This window comes from Zingiber officinale, chromosome 2A (assembly GCF_018446385.1).
Source record: "Zingiber officinale cultivar Zhangliang chromosome 2A, Zo_v1.1, whole genome shotgun sequence".
In the NCBI taxonomy this organism is placed as follows: domain Eukaryota; kingdom Viridiplantae; phylum Streptophyta; class Magnoliopsida; order Zingiberales; family Zingiberaceae; genus Zingiber; species Zingiber officinale.
In genome coordinates, this window is record NC_055988.1 from 91,724,939 (window position 1) to 91,751,160 (window position 26,222).

The 26,222-nt window shown below is 42.6% G+C and overlaps 3 protein-coding genes across 3 annotated transcripts; 2 read left to right on the top strand and 1 right to left on the bottom strand.

The window, feature by feature from the left end:
• Positions 1-422: 422 nt before the first annotated feature.
• On the top strand, positions 423-2,395 carry LOC122041523 (cytochrome P450 CYP73A100-like). Its single transcript, XM_042601232.1, has 3 exons — positions 423-1,268; positions 1,352-1,485; positions 1,562-2,395. Exons 1-3 carry the CDS (start codon positions 430-432, stop codon positions 2,170-2,172), a joined length of 1,584 nt encoding a protein of 527 aa, XP_042457166.1. The 5' UTR covers positions 423-429; the 3' UTR covers positions 2,173-2,395.
• A 16,306-nt stretch (positions 2,396-18,701) lies between these two features.
• LOC122041524 (60S acidic ribosomal protein P3-like) lies at positions 18,702-20,599 on the top strand. The gene is made up of 2 exons (XM_042601233.1): positions 18,702-18,986; positions 20,288-20,599. Exons 1-2 carry the CDS (start codon positions 18,789-18,791, stop codon positions 20,459-20,461), a joined length of 372 nt encoding a protein of 123 aa, XP_042457167.1. The 5' UTR covers positions 18,702-18,788; the 3' UTR covers positions 20,462-20,599.
• A 605-nt stretch (positions 20,600-21,204) lies between these two features.
• On the bottom strand, positions 21,205-25,835 carry LOC122041525. The gene is made up of 4 exons (XM_042601234.1): positions 25,319-25,835; positions 25,091-25,162; positions 21,765-24,882; positions 21,205-21,675 (listed from the first exon to the last, which is right to left on the bottom strand). Exons 3-4 carry the CDS (start codon positions 22,067-22,069, stop codon positions 21,306-21,308), a joined length of 675 nt encoding a protein of 224 aa, XP_042457168.1. The 5' UTR covers positions 22,070-24,882; positions 25,091-25,162; positions 25,319-25,835; the 3' UTR covers positions 21,205-21,305.
• Between the last annotated feature and the right edge of the window lie 387 nt (positions 25,836-26,222).

The window sequence follows — 26,222 nt, forward strand, 5'->3', positions numbered from 1 at the left end:
ATATTTTATCGCTTTGGTTAATTCAATTTTTATAAAAAAATTAGATGAATTTAATTGATTAAAAAAAATAATTTAATTTTCAATCTATTTAATTTTGACCGAATACTCAGCTCAGACTTCTTCAAAATAAACAAAAAAACAGAGTTCAATTTAGCTTCGAATTGTTGTGTCAACCTCTCTCTTCATTACCAACTCACTTGCCCTCTACCTTATCTCTCCTCCTCGGCCCACGGATTTAGCCTTTCATAACTATTGACTATTAATTAATCCAACTGTTGTGGTGTTGCTTATCTAATTAATTAATAAATAATGATGGTCGTACTCAACCACCAAACCTTAATTATAATAATAATTGTACTCCGTTGTCTTAATAAATTCATTCTATAAATAGAGGCCATGCTTCGTTGAGGCATTGCATCGAGCACCGCAATGGCGATCTCCGTGGCCAGGTTCGCCGCCCTCACTCTCCTCGCCGGCGCCTCCGCGTTTCTCGCCAAGTCCGGACAATCTCTGGCTGTGGTGTCCATTCCTCTCCTCTTAATCGTCGCGTTCGTTTTGTTCTCCTCCTCCTCCGACGGCGGTGGTAAAACTCCACCTGGACCTGTCGCCTGGCCCATCTTTGGCAACTGGCTCCAGGTGGGGAACGACCTGAACCACCGGAACCTGGTGGGCATGGCCGAGAAGTATGGTGGCGTGTTCCTGCTTCGGCTGGGGGTGCGGAACCTGGCGGTCGTTTCCGACCCCAAGCTCGCCGCCGAGGTGCTCCACACGCAGGGCGTGGAGTTCGGCTCTCGGCCGCGGAACCTGGTGTGGGACATCTTCACCGCCAGCGGCAAGGACATGGTGTTCACTGAGTACGGCGACCACTGGCGCAAGATGCGGCGCATCATGACCATGCCCTTCTTCACCAGTAAGGTAGTCGCGCAGTACAAGGGGATGTGGGAGGAAGAGATGGACGCGGTGACGGAGTGCCTGCGGGCGGCGCCGCCCGCAGGCGTCGTGGTCCGCCGCCGCCTACAGCTGATGCTCTACAACATCATGTACCGGATGATGTTCGACGCGCGGTTCGAGTCGGTGGAGGACCCGCTGTTCCAGCAGGCGACTCAGTTCAACTCCGAGCGGAGCCGCCTCGCGCAGAGCTTCGATTACAACTACGGCGACTTCATCCCCATCTTGAGGCCCTTCTTGAAGGGCTACTTGGAGAAATGCAGGGACTTGCAGAGCCGCCGCCTTGCCTTCTTCAACGACAACTATGTCGAGAAAAGAAGGTAATTTGCCAAAATCGTTGAAATCTTTGCAATTACCAACCAAAAGACTCAATTTTGACTTAAAATTTTCGATTTGGGAACAGGAAGGTGATGTCCGCCAGAGATGGGAGCAGCGACCGGTTGAGGTGCGCCATGGACTACATCCTCGAAGCGGAGATGAACGGAGAGATCAGCTCCGATAACGTTATCTACATCGTCGAGAACATTAACGTTGCAGGTAATTATCCAACCGAGTTACGAATTGGGCGTAAATCGATCTTACACTTGTATTTGAATTGATCGATCGATTGCAGCGATAGAGACGACGTTGTGGGGAATGGAGTGGGCGCTGGCGGAGCTGGTGAACCACCCGAGCTGCCAGAAGCGGCTCCGGGAGGAGCTCCGGCAAGTGTTGGGCGAGGATCCAGTGACAGAGACGAGCCTGCCGCGACTGCCGTACCTGGAGGCGGTGGTGAAGGAGACGCTCCGGCTTCACTCGCCGATCCCGCTGCTGGTCCCCCACATGAACCTCGACGCAGCGAAGCTCGGGGGGTACGACATCCCCAAGCGGACCAAGGTGATCGTAAACGCGTGGTGGCTGGGGAACAATCCGGAGTGGTGGTTGCGGCCGGAGGAGTTCCGGCCGGAGAGGTTCCTGGAGGAAGAGCAGGAGGTGGATGCTGTGGTGGGCGGGGGGAAGGTTGACTTCCGGTTCCTACCCTTCGGGATGGGCCGGCGGAGCTGCCCAGGGATCATACTGGCAATGCCGCTGCTGGGGCTCGTCGTGGGGAAGCTGGTGAAGGAATTCGAGATGGCGCCGCCGCCGGGGACGGAGAAGATCGACGTGAAGGAGAAGGGAGGGCAGTTCAGCTTGCAGATTGCAAAGCACGCCACCATCGTCTTCCGCCCAGTTCCGGCAGCGTGAAGAAATCAACTAAATCCCGTCGACGACTGTTCTGAGACGGAAAATAATCCAATCACATAAATTCTCTATCTATATACAAAATGATAAATCCTCTACCTATATACAAAGTTCCAACTCCATTTTTAAGATAGAATTAAAATTATGATAAATATTTAATTATTATATTAATATTAGATTATTTTTCAGAAGGAACGCGTTGTACAATTTGACTATAACATTTTGATAAGAATCGCTACATCTCTATTTATATTTGCCCCTGACTCCAAGGGTATTTGGGAGTCGAAGGATCGAGGCAGATCCTCAGCCGATCAGCATGACTCCTTGATTAGGTAGGCACAAGGTCTACTCTCTTTTTACAGCCACAGGATCTGCTATAGCTCCCCGATCAGAGAGTAAGACCCTAGATCTTTGATCTAGCACTAAGGGCACAGATCTTTGATTAGACACTAGGTGTAAGTACCCCGTGGTAGTTTTGAGGTGGTCAATCAAGTTAAGTTAGGTCTATTATTTTTGATCTTTGTGTCTAAGTGTGCATGAGCTTAGGAACATAAGAAGTTGAGCGGAAGACGCAACTAGCAAGAAGGATAGCATGGGAAAGGAGCCTACGGGCACAGTGCATCTGAGGGACGAGGTGCTGTGGAAGAGTACACCAGTGGATGAGGACATGAGCGACGTTCGAGGGACGAGAAGCTAGGAAGGAAGCTTACTCAAGGAGAAGATTGAAGTTGAATTCGCGTGAACTCAACTCTAGTTAGTCGGAGCATCACCCACACGAAGAGATTAGCTAAGGAGCTGATCTACCTCATGGAAGGCGCCTTCCCTAGCGGTTAGCCGAAGATAAAATTTTATCTTCGGCAGATAAAGTTTTCCACTTGAAGGCAGCTTGGATCCTATTGAAGACGCCTTCCAACTGCAGATAGAATTTTTCAGGGGCTATAAAAAGATTCCTAGAGTTAGGAAATAATAAACAACTTCTATATTCATTTCCTAGCATATTTCTAAGCGTTCAATGAATGTAAGAGGCTTCTCCGTCTTCCACGAAGGAGACTTTATAGTGCTTTCTTTCGCCTTGGATTAACAACTACATAGGTTGTAAGCAAGTAATTCTTCCACCTCTTTTATTTTATTAGTTGTCCAATTAATTTATTATAATCATGCTACTAATCTGCGTTAAAAGATTGGGAAAGAGTTAATTTTATTTTACAGACAATTTTGTCCCCCCTCTTGTCGGCCGCACCGAGCCCAACAAGTAGTATCAGAGCCCAACTGTTTCAGAAGGACTAACCGCTGACCAAAACACAGAAGACGATGGTTGGAACAAGTATTCACCCGCCTAAGTTCGCGGGAGACTTCGCCTACTGGAATAAGAAAATGGAGGTATACTTCAAAATAGATTTTGATATTTTTCTAATTTTAAAAAATGATTTTGTAATACCTACCGACACCAAACGCGATTTAAAGAAAGAAGAAAACTGGACAAAGAAGGAATAAGTCGAATTTACGGCCAACAGAAAGTAAAATTTCATCTGTTGAGTGCGTGCCACCACCATAAGAGGTCAACAGGATTGTAGTCTACAAGTCTACAAAAGATCTATGAGAAAAATTTCTAGAACTTCATGAAAGATCCTCTGAAGCCAAGCTCATAAGAAGAGATATACTTTGAAACCAACTGACAAATCTTCGGCTGAAGGAAGGTGAAACAGTCCCTCAACTGCACGCCAAGCTAAAGGAGCTAATCTCCGAACTCGTGAATCTCAGAGAAAAGGTAATCAACTAAGATTCGTTAAGGTATGCGCTTAATACTTTTCAAAGAATACTAGAATGGTCAACCTTAGTAGATGCATACTGCATCTCTTGGGATATAGAACGAGGTAAGTAATCTAGAAGAATTATTTTCTACCTTTGAAATTCATGAATTTAGATGTGCAGAACTAAAGGAGCTGAATCAGAATATTGCCTTAAAGGCAAAAATGGACGAACCATATTTCGAAACTTCCACCGACGAAAATGAAGCAACACTAATGGTAAGAAACCTTAATAAATTTTTTAAAACTAACAAATTTCACAAGTCACAGGCAAAGAAATGCTTTTGAAATAAAAGAAATGTTCAATGCTACAATTGCGAAGAAAAAGGGCATATCAAAGATGACCGCCTTAAACTAAAAAGGAAGGAGAAAGAAAAAGATAAAGGACTAAGGTGAATGAAACACAATAATTTAAAAGCTACGTGGGATGAATCATCCTCCTCCGAGTCCAAAATCGAGGCCTATGTCGGATTGGCACTAATGGCGAACCATCAGAAGAATGAAGAAAATATATTAGAGATGAGCATCGATGAAGGGAGAACATCATCAGAAGAAAAGATAGATGAAAGGGGAGTGTCATTAGAAGAATGCATCGATGAAGAAAGAACATTAGAGCACGAGATAAGTAATGTACGTGATTTATCTTTTGAACAATTATATCAATTTATCAAAATGCTTGCTAGAAATATGGTTAAATTAGAAAAAAAAAATAGAGTTAAAATTGACTTTAACAAATGATGTCGACTGAAAGATTTTGACAAATTAAAATTTGAAAATGATAAATTAAAAGAACAAATAGAATCTTTGAAAAATAACTATGCATGCTAAAAAACTTATGAAATTTAAAATTTATAAATTATAGTATATCAGTTACCATAGAGGTCAAATTAGAAAATTTCTTAGAAATTATATTCCACCAAAATTTCTAATTAATCTAGTAGAAAATAATTTATATTGGATTTCTAAATCATACTTAGTATAATTTAAATTAATCTTATGCATGTTTTAAAATTTAATGTGTTTTATCTTTCATATTGTTTAAACAAATTATTTAGATGATTATTATTCGTATTTTGAGTTGCAAATTTTTACTATGTTGTCTGGTAATTTTATCTAAAAAATAATAATAATTTTTTTTTGCCGTTAGTTATTTTCTATGAATTTATTAACCAAAATAGTATTTTGAAAATCAAAAATATTTAGTAGACTTATTTTTGAAATTTTTTATTTTTTTAAGATAAAACATTATGCTTTCTATCATAATAATTTTTTTTTTGATATTTTTAAAATTTTATCTGAATTATTTTATAAAAAGATAATTTTTAATTAAAAAAATATAAATTTAAAAACTTTAATTTTTTTTTACGTTATCTGTTTTACATATCCAGCAAAATTAACAAAATATTTTTAAGTGATTTTTTTTTAAATTTTATTTTTGAAAATTAGGTTATTTTGGTAAAATAAATCAGTTCTGTCTGATTAAATATATTTTTTCTTCTGTGAAATTTTTTTCAGATATAAATTATTTTGTTTAAGTTTGACAAAAAATTTTAAAATTTTTTTAAATAGAAAAATAATTTTTAAAATATTTTTGTCAAACCTGATGATTAATTAGTAAAAATAAAGTATGTTTGAAAAGTATTTCTGAAAAATATTTGACGACTAGTAATGTACCCCAAGAAAATTATTTCAAAATTTTCTAACTATTTCTTATATTTTTTGATGTAATTAAAGTAGGAGAAATAGGTACAAGTTAAAGTGGAGTTAGGATAATATTTTTAAAATTTAAAATTTTTATCCTTGTACCTTACTTAGTAAATTCATTCATTGTATTGTAATTTTTTGTTATTATAATTTACTCTACATAATCATGTTATTATATTATAGTTTAACCCTAACTTTAACTTAGGTTGATCCACATCAAAAAGGAAGAAATTGTAAGTACCCCGTGGTAGTTTTGATATGATCAACCAAGTTAAGTTAGGTCATATTATTTTTAATCCTTGTATTTAAGTGTGTAGAAGCTTAGGAACGCAAGAAGTTGAGCGGAAGATGCAGCTAGCGAGAAAAATGACACGAAAAAGGAGTTGACGGGCTCGGTGCATCCAAGGGACGAGGTGCTACGGAAGATTACACTGGTGGACGAGAAGGACGTGCACGATGTTCGAGGGACGAGAAGCCGGGAAAGAAACCTACTTGAGAAGAAGGTCAGAGTTGGGTTATAGTGAGCTCAACTCTAGTTAACCAGAGTATCACCCACATGAAGAGATCAGCTAAGGAGTTGATCTGCCTCATGGAAGGCACCTTTGATGGTTTGGAAGACACCTTCGATGAACAGTGTCGAAGGCATCTTCCAGCTTGTTGGAGGCGCCTTCCTTAGCCATTAGCCAAAGATAAAACTTTATCTTTAGCAGATAAAGTTTTCCACTTGAAGTCGCCTTAGACCCTATTAAAGGCACATTCTAGCTATGGATAGAATTTTTCAAGGGCTATAAAAAAAACCTTGTAGCTAAGAAATAATAAACAATTCCTGTATTCATTTCCTAGCATATTTCTGAGAGTTTAACGAGTGTAAGATGCTTCTCTGCCTTCCATAAAGGAGGCTTTATAGTGCTTTCTTTTATCTTGGATTAATAACCACCTACGTTGTAACCAAGTAATTCTTCAATCTCTTTTATTTTATTAGTTGTTCAATTAATTTATTATAATTGTACTACTAATCTGAGTTGAAAGATTAAGAAAGGGTTATTTTTATTTTACAAGCAATTCACTCCTTCTTACCGGCTACACCGGGACCAACACTAAGGACACAACTCCTTGATCATACACTAGGGAGACATCTCCCTGATCAGATACTATTGGTACAGCTTCCCGATCAAGATATAGGGGCCTCATTCTCCGATCAGGGACTAGGGGCTTAGCTCCCTGATCAGGTGTGCTACGGGTTTTGCTCCCTCATATTGCTACAGACTCCACTTTCACTGATATCAGAATCCAACCTACCTTGCTCGGGGTTGAGCTATCTCCACTGGTCTCAGACCAGAGAATCTCCACCAGTCTTAGACCGAAGTATTTCCATTGGTCTCAAACCATAGCATCGGTATCAATCTTGGACTGGAGCATCTCCACTGGCCTTGGAGAAGAATATCGTCATCGGTCTCAGACCGGAGTATTGACACTGGTCTCGAACCAGAGTATCTCTATTAGTATGCCCTATTCAGGGCTTAACCTCCCCCGTTTAGGGTCAAGATATCTCAACTGATCTCGAACCAGGGCATTACCACTGGTCTCAAACCAGAGTATCTCCACTGATCTCGGACCAGAATAATGCCATCGGTCTCGAATTAGAGTACCATCACTAGTCTCAGACCAGAGTATCCCATGGGCTCTGTTCCCTTCGATCTCATGGGTTCCGTGCACACTCGACGCATGAGCTTCATGCCCTTCGATCTCTCAGGATCCACTCCCGTTCGCCTTCGATCCACGGGCTTCGCTCTCGTTCAATTCATGGGATCCACTCCCACTTGTCTCTTGGGCTCCATGCCTGCTTAGCTCACGAGCTTCGCTCCCATTCCCCTTCGATCCCTTGGGATCCGCTCCTGCTTGGCTTATGGACTTCAATCCCACAAGCTTCACTCTCGTTTGATTCATGGGATCCACTCCCACTCATCTCTCGGGATCCATGCCCACTCAGCTCACGGACTTCACTCCTATTCCCTTTTTATCTCATGGGATCCATGCTCGCTTGGCTCACGGGCTCCGTGCCCACTTGGTTCTTGAGCTCCATGCCCACTCATCTCATGGGCTTTGCTCTTGTTCCCCTTCGATCTCACGGGTTCCATGCTTTCTTGGCTCATGGGCTCCGCGCCTACTCGCTCATAGGCTCCGCGCCTACTCGCTCATAGGCTCCGCGCCTACTCGGTTTATTGTCTCTGCCCCTACTCGGCTCACAAGCTCTGTTCTTGCTCAGTTCATGAGTTTCACTCCCGTTCGCCTTTGATCTCACGGGCTCTGCATCAGCTTAGTCCACAGGATTCACTCCTGCTCAGTTCGACGGTCTCACTCCCATTCGCCTTCGATCTCATGGGCTCCACTCCCATTCAGTTCACAGTCCCTATGCCCTTCAATCTCTAGGGATCCATTCCCACTCAGCTCATGAGTTTCGCTTCCATTCACCTTCGATCTCATGGGCTCCACACCCACTCGGTTCACGGGTTTTATGCCCTTCGATCCCTCTAGATTCACTCTGGCTTAGCTCATGGGCTCTGCTCCCATTCGCCTTCGATATCATGGGCTTCGTTCTCATTCATCTTTCATGTCTCGGGATTCGCTCCTGCTTACCTCACGGGCTCTTCTCTCGTCCGCGTTCAACTCATGGACTTTGCTCCCCTTCACTTTCGATCTCACAGGCTCCACACCCACTCAATCCACGAGCTTTGCTCCCTTCGATATCATAGGTTCCGCGCCCACTCAGCTCATAGGCTCCGCTCCCAATCACACTTGATTCATGGGCTATGCTCCCATTCACTTTGGATCTCATGGGCTCTGCGCCCGTCCAACACACGGGCTCCGTGCCCGTTCGACACCCGAGCTCTACTTTTTCTCTTGTTTGTCTTACGGGCTCCACGTCCTTCGATCTCCCGAGCTTCGCTCTCGCTCGACTCACGAGCTTCACCCCTTCAATCTCACAAACTCCACACTCACTCAGCTCATGGGCTCTGCACTCGTTAACCTTCGATCTCATGGGATTCACGCCCACTCAGCTCACTAGCTCCGCTCCTGTTCGCCTTCAATCTCTCAAGATCCGCTCCAGCTCGACTCACGGACTCCATGCCAGCTTAGTTCATGGGATCCGCTCTCACTCAGCTCATGGGCTTCGCTCTCATTCGCCTTCGATCTCATGGGCTCCGGGTCCACTCAGTTCACGGGATCTGCTCTCGCTCAGCTCACGAGTTTCACTCCCATTCACATTTGATTTCACAGGCTCCACTCTTGCTCAGTTCATGGGATATGCTCTTACTCATCTTATGGGCTCCGCTCCCATTCGCTTTCCATCTCACAGGTTCCACACCCACTTAACTCACGAGCTTTGCTCTTGTTTGCAGTTCAGCTCAGCACTCCGTTAGCCATTCAACTATGCACTCCGTTCGCCACTCAGTGCGACACACTGTGCATCACTCAGTGCAGCATTTCATTCATCACTCAGCTTGGTACTCTATTCACCGATCATTTCAGTGTTCATTTCTGTTGGTGCAACCTTAGGTCAAGGTTGACCTGGTTGACCCGACTCGAGGTGACTTGACTCGAGTTGTATTTTGATGTTTGACTTGGGAAGATTGTTGGTGCAACCTTAGGTCAAGGTTGACCTGGTTGACCCGACTCGAGGTGACTTGACTCGAGTTGTATTTTGATGTTTGACTTGGGAAGATTGTCGGTGCAACCTTAGGTCAAGGTTGACCTAGTTGAGTTGCATGTTGATGTTTGACACTCGTGAGAGAGTTCTATTCTTGATATGGGACAAGAATAGATGTTTGGGAGGTTGTTGGTGCAACCGTAGGTCAAGGTTGACCTGGTTGATCTGATTCGGGAAAAGTCCAAGCAGGGAGCTTGACACTGGAAAAGTCCAAGTATGGAGACTTGGCACTGGAAAAGTCCAAGCAGGGAGCTTGGCACGCGAAAAGTCCAAGTATGGAGACTTGGCACGGGAAAAGTCCAAGTATGGAGACTTGGCACGGAGAAGTCTGAGTGACTTGGCTGGGAAAGTCCTAACTGGATGTTAGGCGGTTGGAAAGTCTGGTGAGTGAAGCCAGGGGAAAGTCCTAACTGGGAGTTAGGCGGTTGGAAAGTCCCAGTGAGTGAAGCCAAGCGGTGAGTCTAAGTGATGTTAGGCAGAGTGGAAATCTGGTGAGTGAAGCCGGTGAAAGTCCTGGTAAGTGGCCGGGCAAGGAAAATCCGGATGGATCAAGGGTGATCGGACATCCGGTGATGGGAAGTCCAAGTAGGTCATGGAGTGACCCGATACTTGGCACGGAGAGAAAAGTCTAAGTGGGTCAAAGGGATTGACCGGACACTTAGGGGGAGTCCTAGCGGTCAAGGGAGTGACCGGATGCTAGGCGCAATGTACCAACAGGTCAAGATTGACCGGATGTTGGTTTGGACTTGGTTTGGGCGAAAACCATGAGCTGGATCGATCTGGTGATCGATCCAGTGATACTGAGAATATTCTGATCGGTCCGGTGACCGATCAGTAACACATCAGTAGCATACTGTGTGTTAACTGATCGGGCCCGAACAGGATCGAGGCGCAAGAGGGGCTGATCGGTCTGGGGACCGATCAGCACAAAGCCTGATCGGTCCCCGGACCGATCAGGAGGTTCCCTGATCGGTCCATGGACCGATCAGGGATGGAACAGAAGCGAAGGCTTCTTTCCTGATCGGTCTGCAGACCGATCAGGATGTTGCCTGATCGGTCCACAGACCGATCAGGGTTCTAGCCGTTGCGACGCAACGGCTAGTTTCTTCGTTGTTTCACTGTTTCTTCTTCGCAGGTATAAAGGGGTCGAGGGCTGCTGCTGTATACCTCTCCTTCTTCCTTCTTTTCTCCCTTCTGCTGAAGATTTGTGGGCTGCGATAAGAGCTCTGTTGAGTTCTTCCGAAAGCTTCGCGTGAGCTTCCCCGACTGGAACAGCTGTTGCTGTTAGGGTTTTTGAAGCTGCTGCTTCATCTGGACTCCAGTCGACGAGAAAGCAAGATTGGTAGAGTGCTTGTGTATTCTTATTGTATTTCTTGCTTATTCTTTGTACTTGTACTCCTGTTTGCTGTTGCAAATAAGTGTGGCGAGGTTTCTCCACCCAGAAGGAGTTTTTATTAGCCGGTTTTCCGGGGACTCATCCACCGACGGATTGATTGGGTTCGTCCACCTTACGGACACGCCGAGGAGTAGGAGCATCATCTCCGAACCTCGTACATAGCTGTGTTAAGGTTTGATATTCTTCCTTTTGTTTCTAGTTTATTTTTCCGCTGCGCTAACGAATTGTAGGAAGAAACGAGTGATTTGGGGCGGCTATTCACACCCCCCTCTCTAGCCGAGTACGAACGATCCCAACAAGTGGTATCAGAGCGAGGTCGCTCTTCGCCGAATTAACATCCGAGGGAGCACAAGCTAGAGATGGATCAACTCGGAGAAGACATCACAATTCCACCCTTCTACGATCGCGACGACTTCGCGTATTGGAAGGTAAGGATGAAATATTTCCTTATGACTAACATTGAAAATTGGAGTTGTGTACAATTAGGTTTCAAGCCTCCAATGGACAAGAAAGGAGAAACCCTAGAGAAGAAGGAGTGAACCAAGGAACAAGTCCACCAATCCCTAGTCAACGATGAGGTATTGAAAATTTTTGAATTTTCTTTACCTAATGATGTTCTATGTAAGATAGGTGGATACAACAATGCCAAAGAGTTGTGGAACAACTTGGCTAAGTTCCATGAGGGGAACTCCACTTCAAGCCATGAAAAGGAGTCAAGTGAGCCAAGGAGCTCACATCATGGAGGAGAGGAATTAGAAGTTGAGGGTTACTCAACATCGAAAGAAGAAAAGGAGGAGTGTTCCTCTTCAAGTTCGGAGCAAGGAGAAGAAGCTTCTACCTCCGGAAGGGATGAAAGAGAGAGCGTTCATCCATCCTTAACTCTAGGTAACTCAAGCCATTTAGTTTCTAGCAAATTACACATAATGTGCTTTGAGTGTAGGGAGTATGGACATTACAAGAGTAAGTGTCCAAAGAGGGTTAGGAAGACTCCACCGGCGCCAAAGATCAAGGAAGCCGGAGTCCCGATACGCAAGAGCAAGGAGCACGTGGTGTGTTTCCAATGCAAGCGAAGGGGACATTATCGGAGCCAATGTCCGAGGGGGAGGCAACCTCACAAGGACAAGAAGACGAGCACATGTATAGGGGGAGCTAGGGCAAACCCTAAGGTAATCTCTAAGGCACACTCTTGCAATTCTAGTAGGATGCATGCTAGTAGCCTTATTGCTATTGTCAAGAATGATAATCATGTTAATTATAGAAATCGATACACATGCTTAGGTGCCAAACATGTGAGCCTAGATACGGATAACACTAGGAAAGCCAACCCTAGAATTAACTCATCTAAGGCTAAGGAAAATCTAGGTAGAAATCTCAAATCATCTAGACATATGCCTAGGAATACCTCAAAGAAAAATGATAAATTAAAGTTTGAGGTATTAGAGAAAGAAAATCAAGTCTTGAGGTCAAGACTTGACTCTCTAGAAAAGGCTCTTAAGGATTTGACTCTAGGGTTTAAGGGTCAAAAACCAATGTCCAAGGACAAGAAAGGTTTGGGTCACAAACCTAAGTCCCAAGTGGTCAAGCCCACTTATCTTAATGTTCCATTCGATTATGGAACAAAATCTAGGGCTAGGAAGACCATCACCAAGGTCACAAGGGGAGTCACCCCTAGAGTTGATCTTGATGAGTCCCAAATGACCAAGGCTTCAAAGCATAGGAGGGTCATTAAAAGGGTTGCTAGGGAAGTCATCCCTAGTGAATACTTAGTGAACCCAATGAGCTCCAATAGGTATTGGGTTCCTAGGAGCGTGATTTCATCACGCTAGATGAGTTAGGGTGTGCCAACCTTACTTGAATAGGTAGTTAACCTAATCATGGCAAAAGGTGGCACTTTAAGAATTTTTCAAGGTGCAATCAAGCCTTGAAAATGAAATTAAGAATTATTCCTAAGGTGATTAGGATGTGCCAACCACATTTGAGGAATTTTCTAGAGTCGATCTAGTTGGCACATAGTGATCTAAAAATCTTTAGTATATGATTTTAGGTCTATCACACTTAGAAATATAGAATTTATGGCAAAATGATCGAAATTATCAAAAATGGCAACTAAGGCTAGAATTAGGTATTTTCTATACCTTTACATGTTATTTGCCATATATTGTTTGTCATATGTCATGTCATGACATCATATTTATTTTATGATCATTTAAAATGTCATGATAATGCTTAGGCTAATTTTTATGTCATGTTTATTTAAGTTTTCAAACTTTATGCCATGACATCATGACATTGGCACATGTTTTTACTTATGATATCATTATATGCCATGTCATCATCTCTTGCATTATAATCAATGAAATTGATTTAAGGACAAACATATAATTTGATATTGAGATCAAATTGGTGTTTAGAAAATGCATGAGAACTTAGTCTAAGTTGACCTTAACCCATATCTCACATCAAATTGACTTGAATATGGTTTGATACACCTTAGATGTGTGTGAGATATTAGGATCATGAGTTAGGATCAAGGTGCATTGTCCTTGTACCTAGATGACCCTAATTCAAGAAATTAAGGATCATAGGGAAAGCTTGTGTACAAGTCATGTACATCTAGCCCTAAGATTATGGTCCTAAATTCAAATGGTTTTAAAAGCATTTTAAAATTGATTTGAAAAACCTTGATGAAGCTTTCCTAGTGATAGCATTCATCATTGAACATTGTGATACAAAGTTGAGTTAAACTTGAACTATTTCAAAGTTTTTGAACTTTGTATCAAGATTGAAAAATGGAAGTTATTTTCATAGAAAACTATTTTTCCAAGATAGTATATGTTATGAGGAATGTATCCTCAAAATTTCACAATTTTTCGAATTTTCTGAAATTTTCTAGGAGTTTCTGAATTTCGGGAAGGAAATTTCAGAAATCTGCCTATCAGAGTCTGGAGACCGATCCAGGTAAGTCTTGAGAGCTTGGTCCGATCTGGTGAAGGCATGGATCGGTCTGGGGACTGATCCATGGGGTTTCTGATCGGTCTGGGGACCGATCAGAGTGTGCCAGTTTCTGATTTTCAGCTGTTGGTCTGAAATTTCAGCTGGAAGTTGGGTTTTGTGGATTTCTAAAGGTTTGGAACTCATAAAGACATTGTTGGTGCAATGGTCAAGGGGGAGTTAATCTTTAGGGGGAGTTTTACCTAATTGTCAAGGGGGAGTTGACTGTTGGGGGGAGTTTTTACTCCTTAAGACTTTTGAGAACTAGTGATATGGGATTATCACTAAGTTGATTGTTAAGTTTAGTATCAAGGGGGAAATTAAGAGTTTCAATGAAAGGTATAAGACTTTCATTAGGAAGAAACTCTTGACCTTGATACTCTCCTTTTTCTTTTTGATGTGTGTCAAAAAGGGGAGAGTGTTCATTGGAGAATTATTGGAGAACCCAAGTTAGGTTATCGGATTAACCTAAGCTAGGGGAAGAATGTCAAGGAATGTTCGAGGAAGAACATTAGAATTCTTTTTGATGTGTGTCAAAAAGGGGGAGAATTATTGGAGAACCTAAGTTAGGTTATCAGGTTAACCTAAGGGGAGAATGTCCAGAGAATGTTCAAGGAAAGAACATTGGACATTGGAAGATGGATGGAAAACTTAAGTTAGGTTATCGGGTTAACCTAACTTGATTATGGGTTTTGTCAAACATCAAAAAGGGGGAGATTGTTGGTGCAACCTTAGGTCAAGGTTGACCTGGTTGACCCGACTCGAGGTGACTTGACTCGAGTTGTATTTTGATGTTTGACTTGGGAAGATTGTTGGTGCAACCTTAGGTCAAGGTTGACCTGGTTGACCCGACTCGAGGTGACTTGACTCGAGTTGTATTTTGATGTTTGACTTGGGAAGATTGTCGGTGCAACCTTAGGTCAAGGTTGACCTAGTTGAGTTGCATGTTGATGTTTGACACTCGTGAGAGAGTTCTATTCTTGATATGGGACAAGAATAGATGTTTGAGAGGTTGTTGGTGCAACCGTAGGTCAAGGTTGACCTGGTTGATCTGATTCGGGAAAAGTCCAAGCAGGGAGCTTGACACTGGAAAAGTCCAAGTATGGAGACTTGGCACTGGAAAAGTCCAAGCAGGGAGTTTGGCACGCGAAAAGTCCAAGTATGGAGACTTGGCACGGGAAAAGTCCAAGTATGGAGACTTGGCACGGAGAAGTCCCGTGAGTGAAGCCAGGGGAAAGTCCTAACTGGAGGTTAGGCGGTTGGAAAGTCCCGTGAGTGAAGCCAGACGGGGAAAGTCCTAACTGGATGTTAGGCGGTTGGAAAGTCCCGGTGAGTGAAGCAGTGGGAAAGTCCTAACTGGGATGTTAGGCGGTTGGAAAGTCCTGGTGAGTGAGCTTGAGGAGAAAGTCCTAATCGGGATGTTAGGCGGTGTGGAAATCCTGGTGAGTGAAGCCGGTGAAAGTCCTAAGTGCCAGGCCAGGAAAATCCAGATGGATCAAGGGTGATCGGACATCCGGTGATGGGAAGTCCAAGTAGGTCATAGGAGTGACCCGATACTTGGTACGGAGAGAAAAGTCTAAGTGGGTCAAAGGGATTGACCGGACACTTAGCGAGGAGTCCTAGCAGTCAAGGGAGTGACCGGATGCTAGACGCAATGTATCAACAGTCAAGATTGACCGGATGTTGGTTTGGACTTGGTTTGGGCGAAAACCATGAGTGGATCGATCCGGTGATCGATCCGGTGATCCGAATATTCTCGATCGGTCGGTGACCGATCGAACACATCGAGCATATCAGTGTTAACCGATCGGTCCGGTGACCGATCGGGCGTCGAAGCCGAACAGGATCGAGGCGCAAGAGGGTTGATCGGTCCGGGACCGATCAGGCCTGATCGGTCCCGGACCGATCAGAGGTTCCGATCGGTCCATGGACCGATCGGGATGGAACAGCGAAGCTTCTTTCCGATCGGTCCGCGACCGATCAGATGTTGATCGGTCCACGCATCGATCAGGTTCTAGCTGCGACGCAACGCCAGTTTCTTCGTTGTTTGTTTCTTCTTCGCAGTATAAAGGGGTCGAGGCTGCTGTATACCTCTCCTTCTTCCTTCTTTTCTCCCTTCTGCTGAAGATTTGTGGCTGCGATAAGAGCTCGTTGAGTTCTTCCGAAAGCTTTGCGTGAGCTTCCGGCTGGGTTTCGAAGCTGCTGCTTCATCTGGACTCCAGTCGACGAGAAAGCAAGATTGGTAGAGTGCTTGTGTATTCTTATTGTATTTCTTGCTTATTCTTTGTACTTGTACTCCTGTTTGCTGTTGCAAATAAGTGTGGCGAGGTTTCTCCACCCAGAAGGAGTTTTTATTAGCCGGTTTTCCGGGGACTCATCCACCGACGGATTGATTGGGTTCGTCCACCTTACGGACACGCCGAGGAGTAGGAGCATCATCTCCGAACCTCGTACATAGCTGTGTTAAGGTTTGATATTCTTCCTTTTGTTTCTAGTTTATTTTTCCGCTGCGCTAACGAATTGTAGGAAGAAACGAGTGATTTGGGGCGGCTATTCACACCCCCCTCTCTAGCCGAGTACGAACGATCCCAACAATTTCTACCACTCCATCAGAACTTGTCTCGCTCTTTGCTCAGTCGGTATTGGTCTCGATCATAGCTCGGTCAGTACATACCTCATTTGTCGCTAGGTATTCGCCCAATTGCTCGCTCGGCATTCGCTCGATTGCTCGCTCGGCATTCGCTCGATTGCTCGCTCAGCAATCGCTCGATCACTTGCTTGGCATCCACTCGACACTTTTTTTCGTCGTTCAATCGACATCGCTATCGTTGCTCGCTCGACACTGCTTCCACCATTTGCTCCGCATCACCACATTATTGGCTTGACATTATACGACGACCCCAATGATCTGACTCTTCACTCGGGAGTGGTTGAACCTTTGCGATGGACTGTCTAGTCAGTCTGACTCACACCTCCTTTAACTAGACTTAAATGGAAGACTTGTGATATGGTAAATGGAGAGAGGACACATGGAAGAGGGTATTTTGGGGATTTTAGTATTTTCTTTAGCATTTTTAGGTTTGGTTCGAGGGAGAGAAAATGGGGAGGTCTTTTTCTGGGTTTGGGTCCGCCGCAACAACCAAGCATAGGGTGCCACCATGGTCGGCTGCCGACCTTCAACGTCGTCAGCCTCCGACATGACGAGCCCACCTTTCCTTTCCTACAACTTTTCATTTTCCATCAAGCTATGCCATCCCCTCTAAAGCCACCTCTTCATCCAACGTCGTTGCTCCCTTTTCTTCTCCGCCTCATGCATGTCGCAGCTAATAAACCATTGACCTCTCTCATCGGACGCACACCAGTAGCCTAATCGTCTCCGCCCCTCCTCTTCTCCCTCTCTTGAGTCTCCACTGTTGACGACCACGCCACCGCCATGGGGAGGAGGTTGTAGCCTCCCTTTCTCACCTTCGCCGTCGACCTTCCCCCTCCTCACTGATGTTGCCGCTAGAGCACACACCACCTCACCACTGCCTAAGGCTCTCTTCTTTTCAGGCGTCTCTCACGTCGTCTCTTCCCTCCTATGAGACGTCATCACCGTAGGAAACGCATCTCCTCCCTCGATGCAATGCTGCTACCTTCGCTAGCCAAGAGTCGCGAACCCCGCTCCATAGCCACTGACGACACTCCACAACTGCCGATGCCGCTCCACAACCCTTCGCGAGCATCCCTTGGTCACCAGCGTTGCTGTCGGCACACCTGCCGCCAGATCCGACCGTCCAACTCCCTCAGGTCCGATATTGATCAGACCTCCGATCCATGTCGTCATACGATCTCGGTGCTGATCCAATCTTTGGGTCACCGTTGCCTTACCCTATTGTTGTGTTCCAACATTGTAGTCGTTCAACCTTCGAGCCAATGTGGTGTTCCAACTTACGAGTCGTGCTTTTATTCCGGCCCATGAGCCACTGTTCTATTTTCGACCTTCGTGTCATTATTATATTGTAGCATGTGTGTCGTTGTTATATTCCGGCCTGCGTGCCGCAGTCATATTTTGGCCTGTGTATCGCGGTCATATTCCAACCTACATGCCATTGTCATATTCTGGCCTGCATGCCTTTTGGATCCATGTCGTATCCGATTCCGTGCCATCGCCTCCGGATCCATGCCACATCCGACTCCGTGCTGTGGTCTCCGGCCATGCGCCATGGCCTCTGATTTCGTGAAGCTTTCGGTACACTCTTGCGGGCCTGATCGGGACAACCCCTGGTATGTTTTCTAACAACTTTGCAGACACCATTGACCAAAGAATTTTGGACACCTTCGGTTGTTCTCTTTTTCGGGGTCCAATGACTCATTCAATATAAAAGACAGCTCATCATTCTTCTATTGAATCGAAAGTGGGGTGACATGACCTATCATCTTAGGAAATTAAAAAATCTCCAATTCAATTCAATCTAAAGTGAGTTGCGGATTAGACAGCTGAATCCATGTGCTCATCAAAATTTTTTTATTTTTGACATTTTATTTCATAAAGGTTTCACCAAATATATATTTTAAATATAAATGGATAAAAATAATTATTCATGTGCGATGAGAAATATTATTTTTATTTTAAAATTTTAACCAACAGCACATGTCAACTCAAGTTTATAGTGGGCTGACCCGCCCACTGATATCAGGCATGGCTAGATTTAAGTTGATAAAATTCATAGACGTGGGCAGGTCGATCGTGAAAGATTTAGATTGATAAAATTTTAATTTAATTTTTAAATTATTTTATAGGACGGGCAATCCTACATGCTCAACCCTAATGGACTGGCGGCCAACGTATATCGTTTATTAAATCGACGTCTCGCGGTGGTTGCACTTGTACGATCAGCGTAATTAAATACTTAGACGATGGCTTTTGTGTCTTCAGAAATTGCTTGCTCGCGTGTATAAAAGGAGACGAGCTGTTGATTAGGGTTTGGGATTTTGTGTCGGCGCGAGCTCGCGTGCGTATCAGTGAGAAATGGGCGTCTTCACCTTCGTGTGCCGCAGCTCCGGTACCGAATGGAGTGCGAAGCAGCTCGCCGGCGACCTCGAGGCATCGGCTGCTTCGACCTTTGATCTCCAGCGGCGGCTTGTCCATGCGGTGCTCGGCGTTGACTCTTCGGGCGGCGTCCAGTCGTCCTTCTCATTGGTCTCTCCGTCGTCGGCCGTCTTCCAGGTGAGATATCTAAAGGAGCTTTACTTTTTGATCTTGCTGTTGACTTACCCCTATCATCGATCCAATCAAATTGTGCTTGTTTTCAATGTTCGATTTTCGTTGTTTTTTTAATGTATTCTGATAAGATCTAGATGGGTTCTTTTCATAAAGTTTGAGATTTGGAATCAAAAGTACGATGTCCAGTAAAAGTTGAAAGCATAACTTGTCTTTTTATTAGCATTAATTGGAAAAATGGTATATTTAAAAGAAGCAGAAGCGATTCAGAAATCCAACTTGTTGGGAGATTTTCTCTGCTTGGTTCTTTTGCATTCACTGCTAATAAATTGTACAGTTTTAATTTGGATGTCATGAATCTGTAACCTAACCTCAAATTTGTTTGATATATCTGTTATTTGCAGCTTTGGAATTTTAAGTACGGAGAAATGGAAATTTAGAATAATATCTGATTGACAATAAATACAAAAACAAATAACTGCTTAGTGGTTATAAGGCATGCCATGAAAATAGGTTGGGTTGGTAAGAAGCAACAGGTACAAAATGCTGATGTTGTAGATATATGAATTGTATTATGATTATATAATGATATTAAAAAAACTAATATGGAGGTGAAATTACTTATATCTCAATTAGATGGTAGAATGTGAGAAAATATGCTGTGGGCCTGTTCTAAGACGAGCAATGAACTCACTGTATTGAAAAGGAGAGAGAGGATAAAGGAGTATCAGTATTATGTATCAAACAATGATTTAAAATCATTGATTTGAGCAGTACTATTAATATTTCGATCTGAATGAAGGGATAAGAAAATCCTAATAAGTAGAGGGTACTAAAAACTGAGAACAACCAGCTTAACTATAACAATGAGGGCATTTTTAATGCAAGTGAAATAGAAACATGAGTTTTGTGTGGCATGATTGGCATTGAACTTGTATACTTGTTAACTATCTATGGTATTACTGATTTTGTTGAAATATTTTTATAATGCTAATTTGATCCACGTGGTTAGCTAACTGGTTATTCCATATTCTATACATTACTTTCTTTTTGCTACTACCACAAGCATTATTTTGTTTGTGAGATTGAACTTCACCTCACATCCTTCCTTTCAAAGTTGTATTACTGATGAATGATCATGACTATCTGCATTTTAGTTCCACAATAGATAAAGTATAAATCCTTTGTTAGTTTTTAATCATATTTTTAGATCCTCAAACTATTTTATGTCTAAACAATTGGCTCCCATGATGTCTATACTCTTGGCATTAATCATATTGTTGCTTCGTGTGTTTTATATGGAACAGGTAATTATTGGCGGCGGAGGTGGTGGTGCTTTCATCGGCGGTGGTGCTCCATCAGGAGGCGCGGTTGCTGCCGGTGGTGGTGGTGCTGCTGCTCCAGAGGCACCTCCTGCTGAGGAAAAGAAGGAAGAGAAAGAGGAGAGTGATGAGGACATGGGATTCTCCCTCTTTGATTAGTTTGGATTCCAAAAACATTTATGTCATGCTCTGTTCTGATGGTTATTATGTTTTGAGAGATTTATTGATTGGATTGGTGTGCCACAATGACTCGGTTTTATTAGACAATGCGAAATCTTTAGTCTAATGGATATAAAACCTGGATCCAGTCTAAGTTAAATCTAAATTTATAACTCACCTCATTATTAATTAAATCTCATTCCAAGGTTGACATGTCAAAATATATTTTCCATTGTGAAACAAATTCAGATTTAAAAACAGTAGGTGCATTTTATAATTGATTGATTAAGTAAATGAAATATATGTTAAATGTTCTATTATCTTGTTAAACTTGTAAATTATTATGTAGAAAAATAAATATAAAATTTAAATTCCGTTTTGTTTGATTTTTCAGTGAGATTGTGATGATGAAGAGATCACATGATCTTCTATTTTTAGATTTAGTAATCAATAGATTGGTTTGAGTTATTATAGATAAAGATCGAAGATAATCATAAATTTAATGAAGAGCTTTGTGTGGATAAGATTTGAGAGTTAAGTATTTATATATCTAGTCAATTCTTTATTTTTAAAAGTAAACTATTTATTAGTGTCCTTTTGCCACCACAAGTTTTTTTTTTCATTTTTTTTTTATTTTCAACAAAATAAACTTGTCGGTGTTTTTACCAAGCAAAGATCTCGAATTGAAGCAAGGGGAAAAAGAAAATAAAATCATGATCGAAAAGAAGAAGAAGAAGAAAAAATTGACGAGAATTTGAAGTACTTTTATTTCAAATAAACATGTACTTGAACATATTTTGTTTCCTTTTGTTTCTTTTGATCAATCTTCGGATCAACGAAGACACTAAGCATGGCGTTGCAGATCGGAGAGGGAGAAGGACCTCGGTGATCGAAATGGCCGCTTTCCGACGAGCCCGCCGCCGGCAAGGAGAGGAAATGGCCCCAAGACGCCTCCTTTATGCTCCTCCTCTTCCTCTTCCTCCCCCTCCTCGTCGGCCTCCTCCACGGCGTGGGCGAGCGACAGGAGCGGCGGCAATGCCGGGCAGAGGAACGAGGTGTACGACGCCCGCCGCATCTTGCTCATCATCAGCACACGACGGCGCTTGTTTAAGGGGTTCTCCGGCTTGGCGACGTCGTTAGCGCAGGCGCCAGCGACGTCGACGAGGCTGGCGAAGGACTTGGACTTCCCTGTGAAGAAATTGGATAAACCTCGCCTGCGCCGATTTAGGGCAAGAATCAATTAGATCAAAAATTTGGGGAAGAAGGATAACAATCAACCGGATCTATGGAAGGAGAAGCTTACTTAACGGGAAGCGCATCTTCCAGCGAATCCAAGGATCCCAAAGTCCCAGCTTTTCGCTTGCTCTCCACCTCCTCCTCCTCGCCTTGCGCTGAACCGGATGAGGAAGAGGAAGCGGAGCCGATGGAGGAGCTCGCTTCCTCCTCCTCCTCCTCCTCCCCCTCCCCCGCCGCCGCCTCCTCATCTAATCCGAACTCACCCTGCTTCCTCATCGCTACCACCGGTTCCGCCTCCCCGCCGTGGAAGTAAACCGGCAAGCTACTCACGCGATCCTTCAAGTTAACGGTAGGAAAAACCAACGGCGACATCTTTTCACGTCCCTCGGCTCCTATTCCTCTTCTCACTGTTTCCCCCTCGTTGAATCCTCTCCGAGGCGCCCCTTTGATCGCGAATCCCGTTACCTGCCGTCGAACGGAGGCAGACGGAAGACTGAGCTGAAGTAACGGCGGCGATCCAGCGCTTCGTTGGGATGGATGATCCTAATGGTGATCGGCGAGAGAGAAAGGGGCAGAAGAAAGGAAGAAGAAAGGAGAGAGAACGGCGACTTATAGTACAATAGATAAGGAAGAGGGAAAGGGGCCAACTCGTTTCCATGACGATTCCTCCCAGTGAAACGAGTTTCCCGCATGACATCTACCTAACTAATGAGCATTTTTTTAAACATCCACATATAACACAATTTTTTTTAAAAAAAACAATTATTTTCAATAAACATAATCGAAATAACCTGAAAATTTTACAAAATTTTTAAAAATATTTGATAATATTTTGTTAAATGTCAAAATACTCTCAATATTTTAATTTCACAACTAATATTTCCAATATAAGTATGACATACCTATTTTGCCTTTTATAATTATCAATTAAATTGTTTGTTTATTAATGGAGATAATTATCTATAAATATCGACGGCATTTAAACATGAATAGAATTTTAGGTAATATTTTATAAAAAAACAGACAAAAAATATTCAAGTTTATCCATGAATTATTATGCAAAAGAATAATTTTCATATTTATTTATTAAACCAATAAATAGATATCAAAGCAAATAACTAACAATTTTAGCAAGAGAGAATATACATTAAAAAAAAGTTAAGTGCGGTAAAATTAATAACATTACAAAAATAATGTATTTACAAATGAGTCAAATTTTGTCATCCATTTATAGGAGGGCGGAGCCAGCTATATGCTTATCTGGGATTTATTTCGGGTCCCAACTAAAGGAAATCAGATTCTTTAATTTATTATTATTTTTTTAATTCGGAGAGAATCCATAATGTAATTATATTAGATCGTGATCATAATTTAATCATAATTAATTATAATTTCTTTTTAGATTCATCTTCTCATTCAAATTATAATTTGAATTAGATGAACGATCAAAAATCGTCCGAAAATTACTCTACTCGACATCTGACAGTCGAGCCATTCATCCATCATCGACGAGCCCATCGTGATTTAAATCATAATATGAAAGAAAAGATGAATAACAAAAAGATTATAATTAATTACGTTCAGAATTATGATTCAGATCCAAATTAAGTACATTGTAAATCATTCTCCGATTAAAAAATAGACCAAATGATGCTCCATCAAAATTCCCAACTCAGAAGAAAATCTTAGGTAATTATAATTTATGGTTCAGCCGTTGCATTTATATATAAAATATTATGTCGTTTTCAAATTCTATCTCTTAATCTTTCTTCAACCTTTATGATAAAGATGTTGACATTTTTAAATTTGAAGAATCTCCACCACCAAAATCATATATATGAAATTAATACATATTGAATTCTTTTGCTTGTGGGACACATCTACTGTAGAAGAGGTAGCGTCTGTCATCGGCCTCATAATATTAGTGTTATGATCAGAAAAGGTAAATTGAAAAATTGTAATTAAAGAAAATATTTTTTTTATTTTATCAAGATTCGATCTTTTAATTATTGTAGTATTGTCATGCCAAAGTTTTGTCCAAGGTCAATACGGAGAAGATAAATCACGAATGACTATTAAGCTTTGGAATAATGACTAGTACATAAGGAACGTATTTACCTCGACTTTATCGAGATTCGAACCCCAAATCTCATGATGACAACACCTAATGTACTAACCACTAAACTATCTCAAAAAGACATCTTGTGGGACACAAACATGAAATGAGTATATAAAGGTGAAATTGCAAGATTAACCACACACCAACTTCCTAGTTGTTGATATAATATTGAGTTTGTAATATTTTTAGAACATGTCATAGCCATAATGAATAAATGCAAACATTGATATTGTATGCTATTCTTGTGGTTCATAAAGTTAATATTTCACAAAGAAGCATCAAATCCTACTTTAATAAAGTTCAACAAAGTGAATACTTCATTAATAGGGTACATTATTTGAAAAGGACGCAAGGTAAGGAAAATAGTTTCTCATGAAAAAAAAGAGAAAGAAACATAAGAAGAGGAGGATGATCAAAACTTGTTTATTACTAAATAAGAAACATAAGGAGGATCTAATTAACACTTGATAACAATCTTATCAAAAAGATATTGGGCAAGAAGAACTCTCATGCTTTACTACCTTAATTTGTCACCTTCCCCGCATGATTATGATTAGGAGAGAAACAGCAGAAAATCAATAAACAAAGAAAACAAAATAACAAGTACCTGCCATGTTTCTTGAAGATTCTTCTCTTTGCCTGACAGCAGTTCCTTTGCAGTAAAACCCACAAGACTGGATACCATAATTCATGAACACAGCCAGCTTTTCCTTACAAAATATGGTGGCATCCACAAGCTCTATCCTTCCATAAGTTTCTATCGATTACATGGTGGACAGGTTGATGATCTTATAGACTGGTATATTATTCCTTGTAAGCCATGGAACTGCATTGTGTGCCATTCAGTTCATGTCAGTTGTCTGCAGAATTCTTCTCATAAATGTTGCTGTCTTTGATCCAAGTGAAAATTGAAGGGCGGACTCAGGATCCACCATATGGAATGATCCGACAAGGAATATAACAGTAGCAAAGATTAATTCAGTGGCTGCATTCTGGTGTTTAACCCTAAGGCGAGATCGAAGCAATTCACAAAATGCAGAGAATTTTGTCCCTGATGTTGTTAGATCTGCAGAAAATGAAGTCAGAAATGCTGTTAGTTCAGATTTCTGTGAGAATTGTTGAGATTTCAAGAGAAAATTCATTGAGAGAATTATGAGACTTTTTGCAATCTTCCATTCCATCCTTGCAAGACAACGAGTTTGAGAGAAGAAAAAGGTGAAATGGGAACATGATCCGGCATAATAAGATCTCAGAGTAGACAGTTAAGAACATACTTCATGCAATTTTGTGCAAAAGTTCATCCTTGGAGAAGAACAAGGCGAAAATTTGGGAATCCAATCCAGTTCCTGAAATAATGAAGACGCACGAAGAAAAATTTACCTTTTATAAATTGAATCGTGATTTGGAGCACAATTTCTGTCAGGCTAATTATACAAAGCGATGCGGGAATTATCAAATCGAAGAAGACAAATGGGGAAAAAAAAAGGAAATCGATTTTCTACCGCGCATGAAAATTAGGGGTTCAAATCGAGCAGAAAGGGGCTTCTTTCATCAGATCGAGCTACACGTACGGATCCTCTTCTTGGAAGGGAGAGACAGAAAGACCGAGGTCAGGTCTCGGGGAACGGCGCAGAATTTCTTGGAGTCGGTCGCCGACATCGCCGACGGCGAAGTCCTCCTCGCGACCTTTGGCTTCCTCGGGGCCGGCGGGCACACCGCGTGAGGCTTGAGGTTGTACTCCTCCGACTTTGGCGTGATGCACCCTTCCTCGCCGCCGCCACCGTCGCCAGTGGCCACCGTCTTGATCGGAGAAAGGGTGGGCAATTCGCCGGCGACAGAGGCCTGCGACGCCACGAAATCAGAGAATTCTGCTCGGGGATCGGGAATCGAAGGCGAATCGAGGCTTCGAACTCTTTGAGAAATCGGATCGAACACCTCGCGGACCAATTTGGAGGCAGAGAAGGCACGGTAAATACTTTGGAGAAGAGCGAGAGTTCGAGACGCAGGGGCGAAGCCGTCATTCGGGTAGCGAAAATTAATTCAAAATCATTTATTGGGCATTAAACTCCACGTGCTGACAATTTATCGCAATAATAATGATTTCATTCGGAGAGCTCAATAAACAGCCCTCCACATTCCAGAAAATTATGGGAGTGCCACTCCCGCCAATACGAGGGAGCTCATGTTCATCATCACGTGGAAGCCTCGTGACGAAGATGAACTAAAGATCAATTAATGGTCAACGGCAACTAGAAAGCTGATGTGATGAAGATGGTAGTTGATCCTGTCCGAATCAGGAGTCAACGGACACTGGGCACGTGGCGCTCCCTCCTGAATCCTCGAGTGTTCCAGTGAACCTGCAACAAAATCGAGCTGGGGGGGGGGGTGTTCCGGCGACGGCCCTCC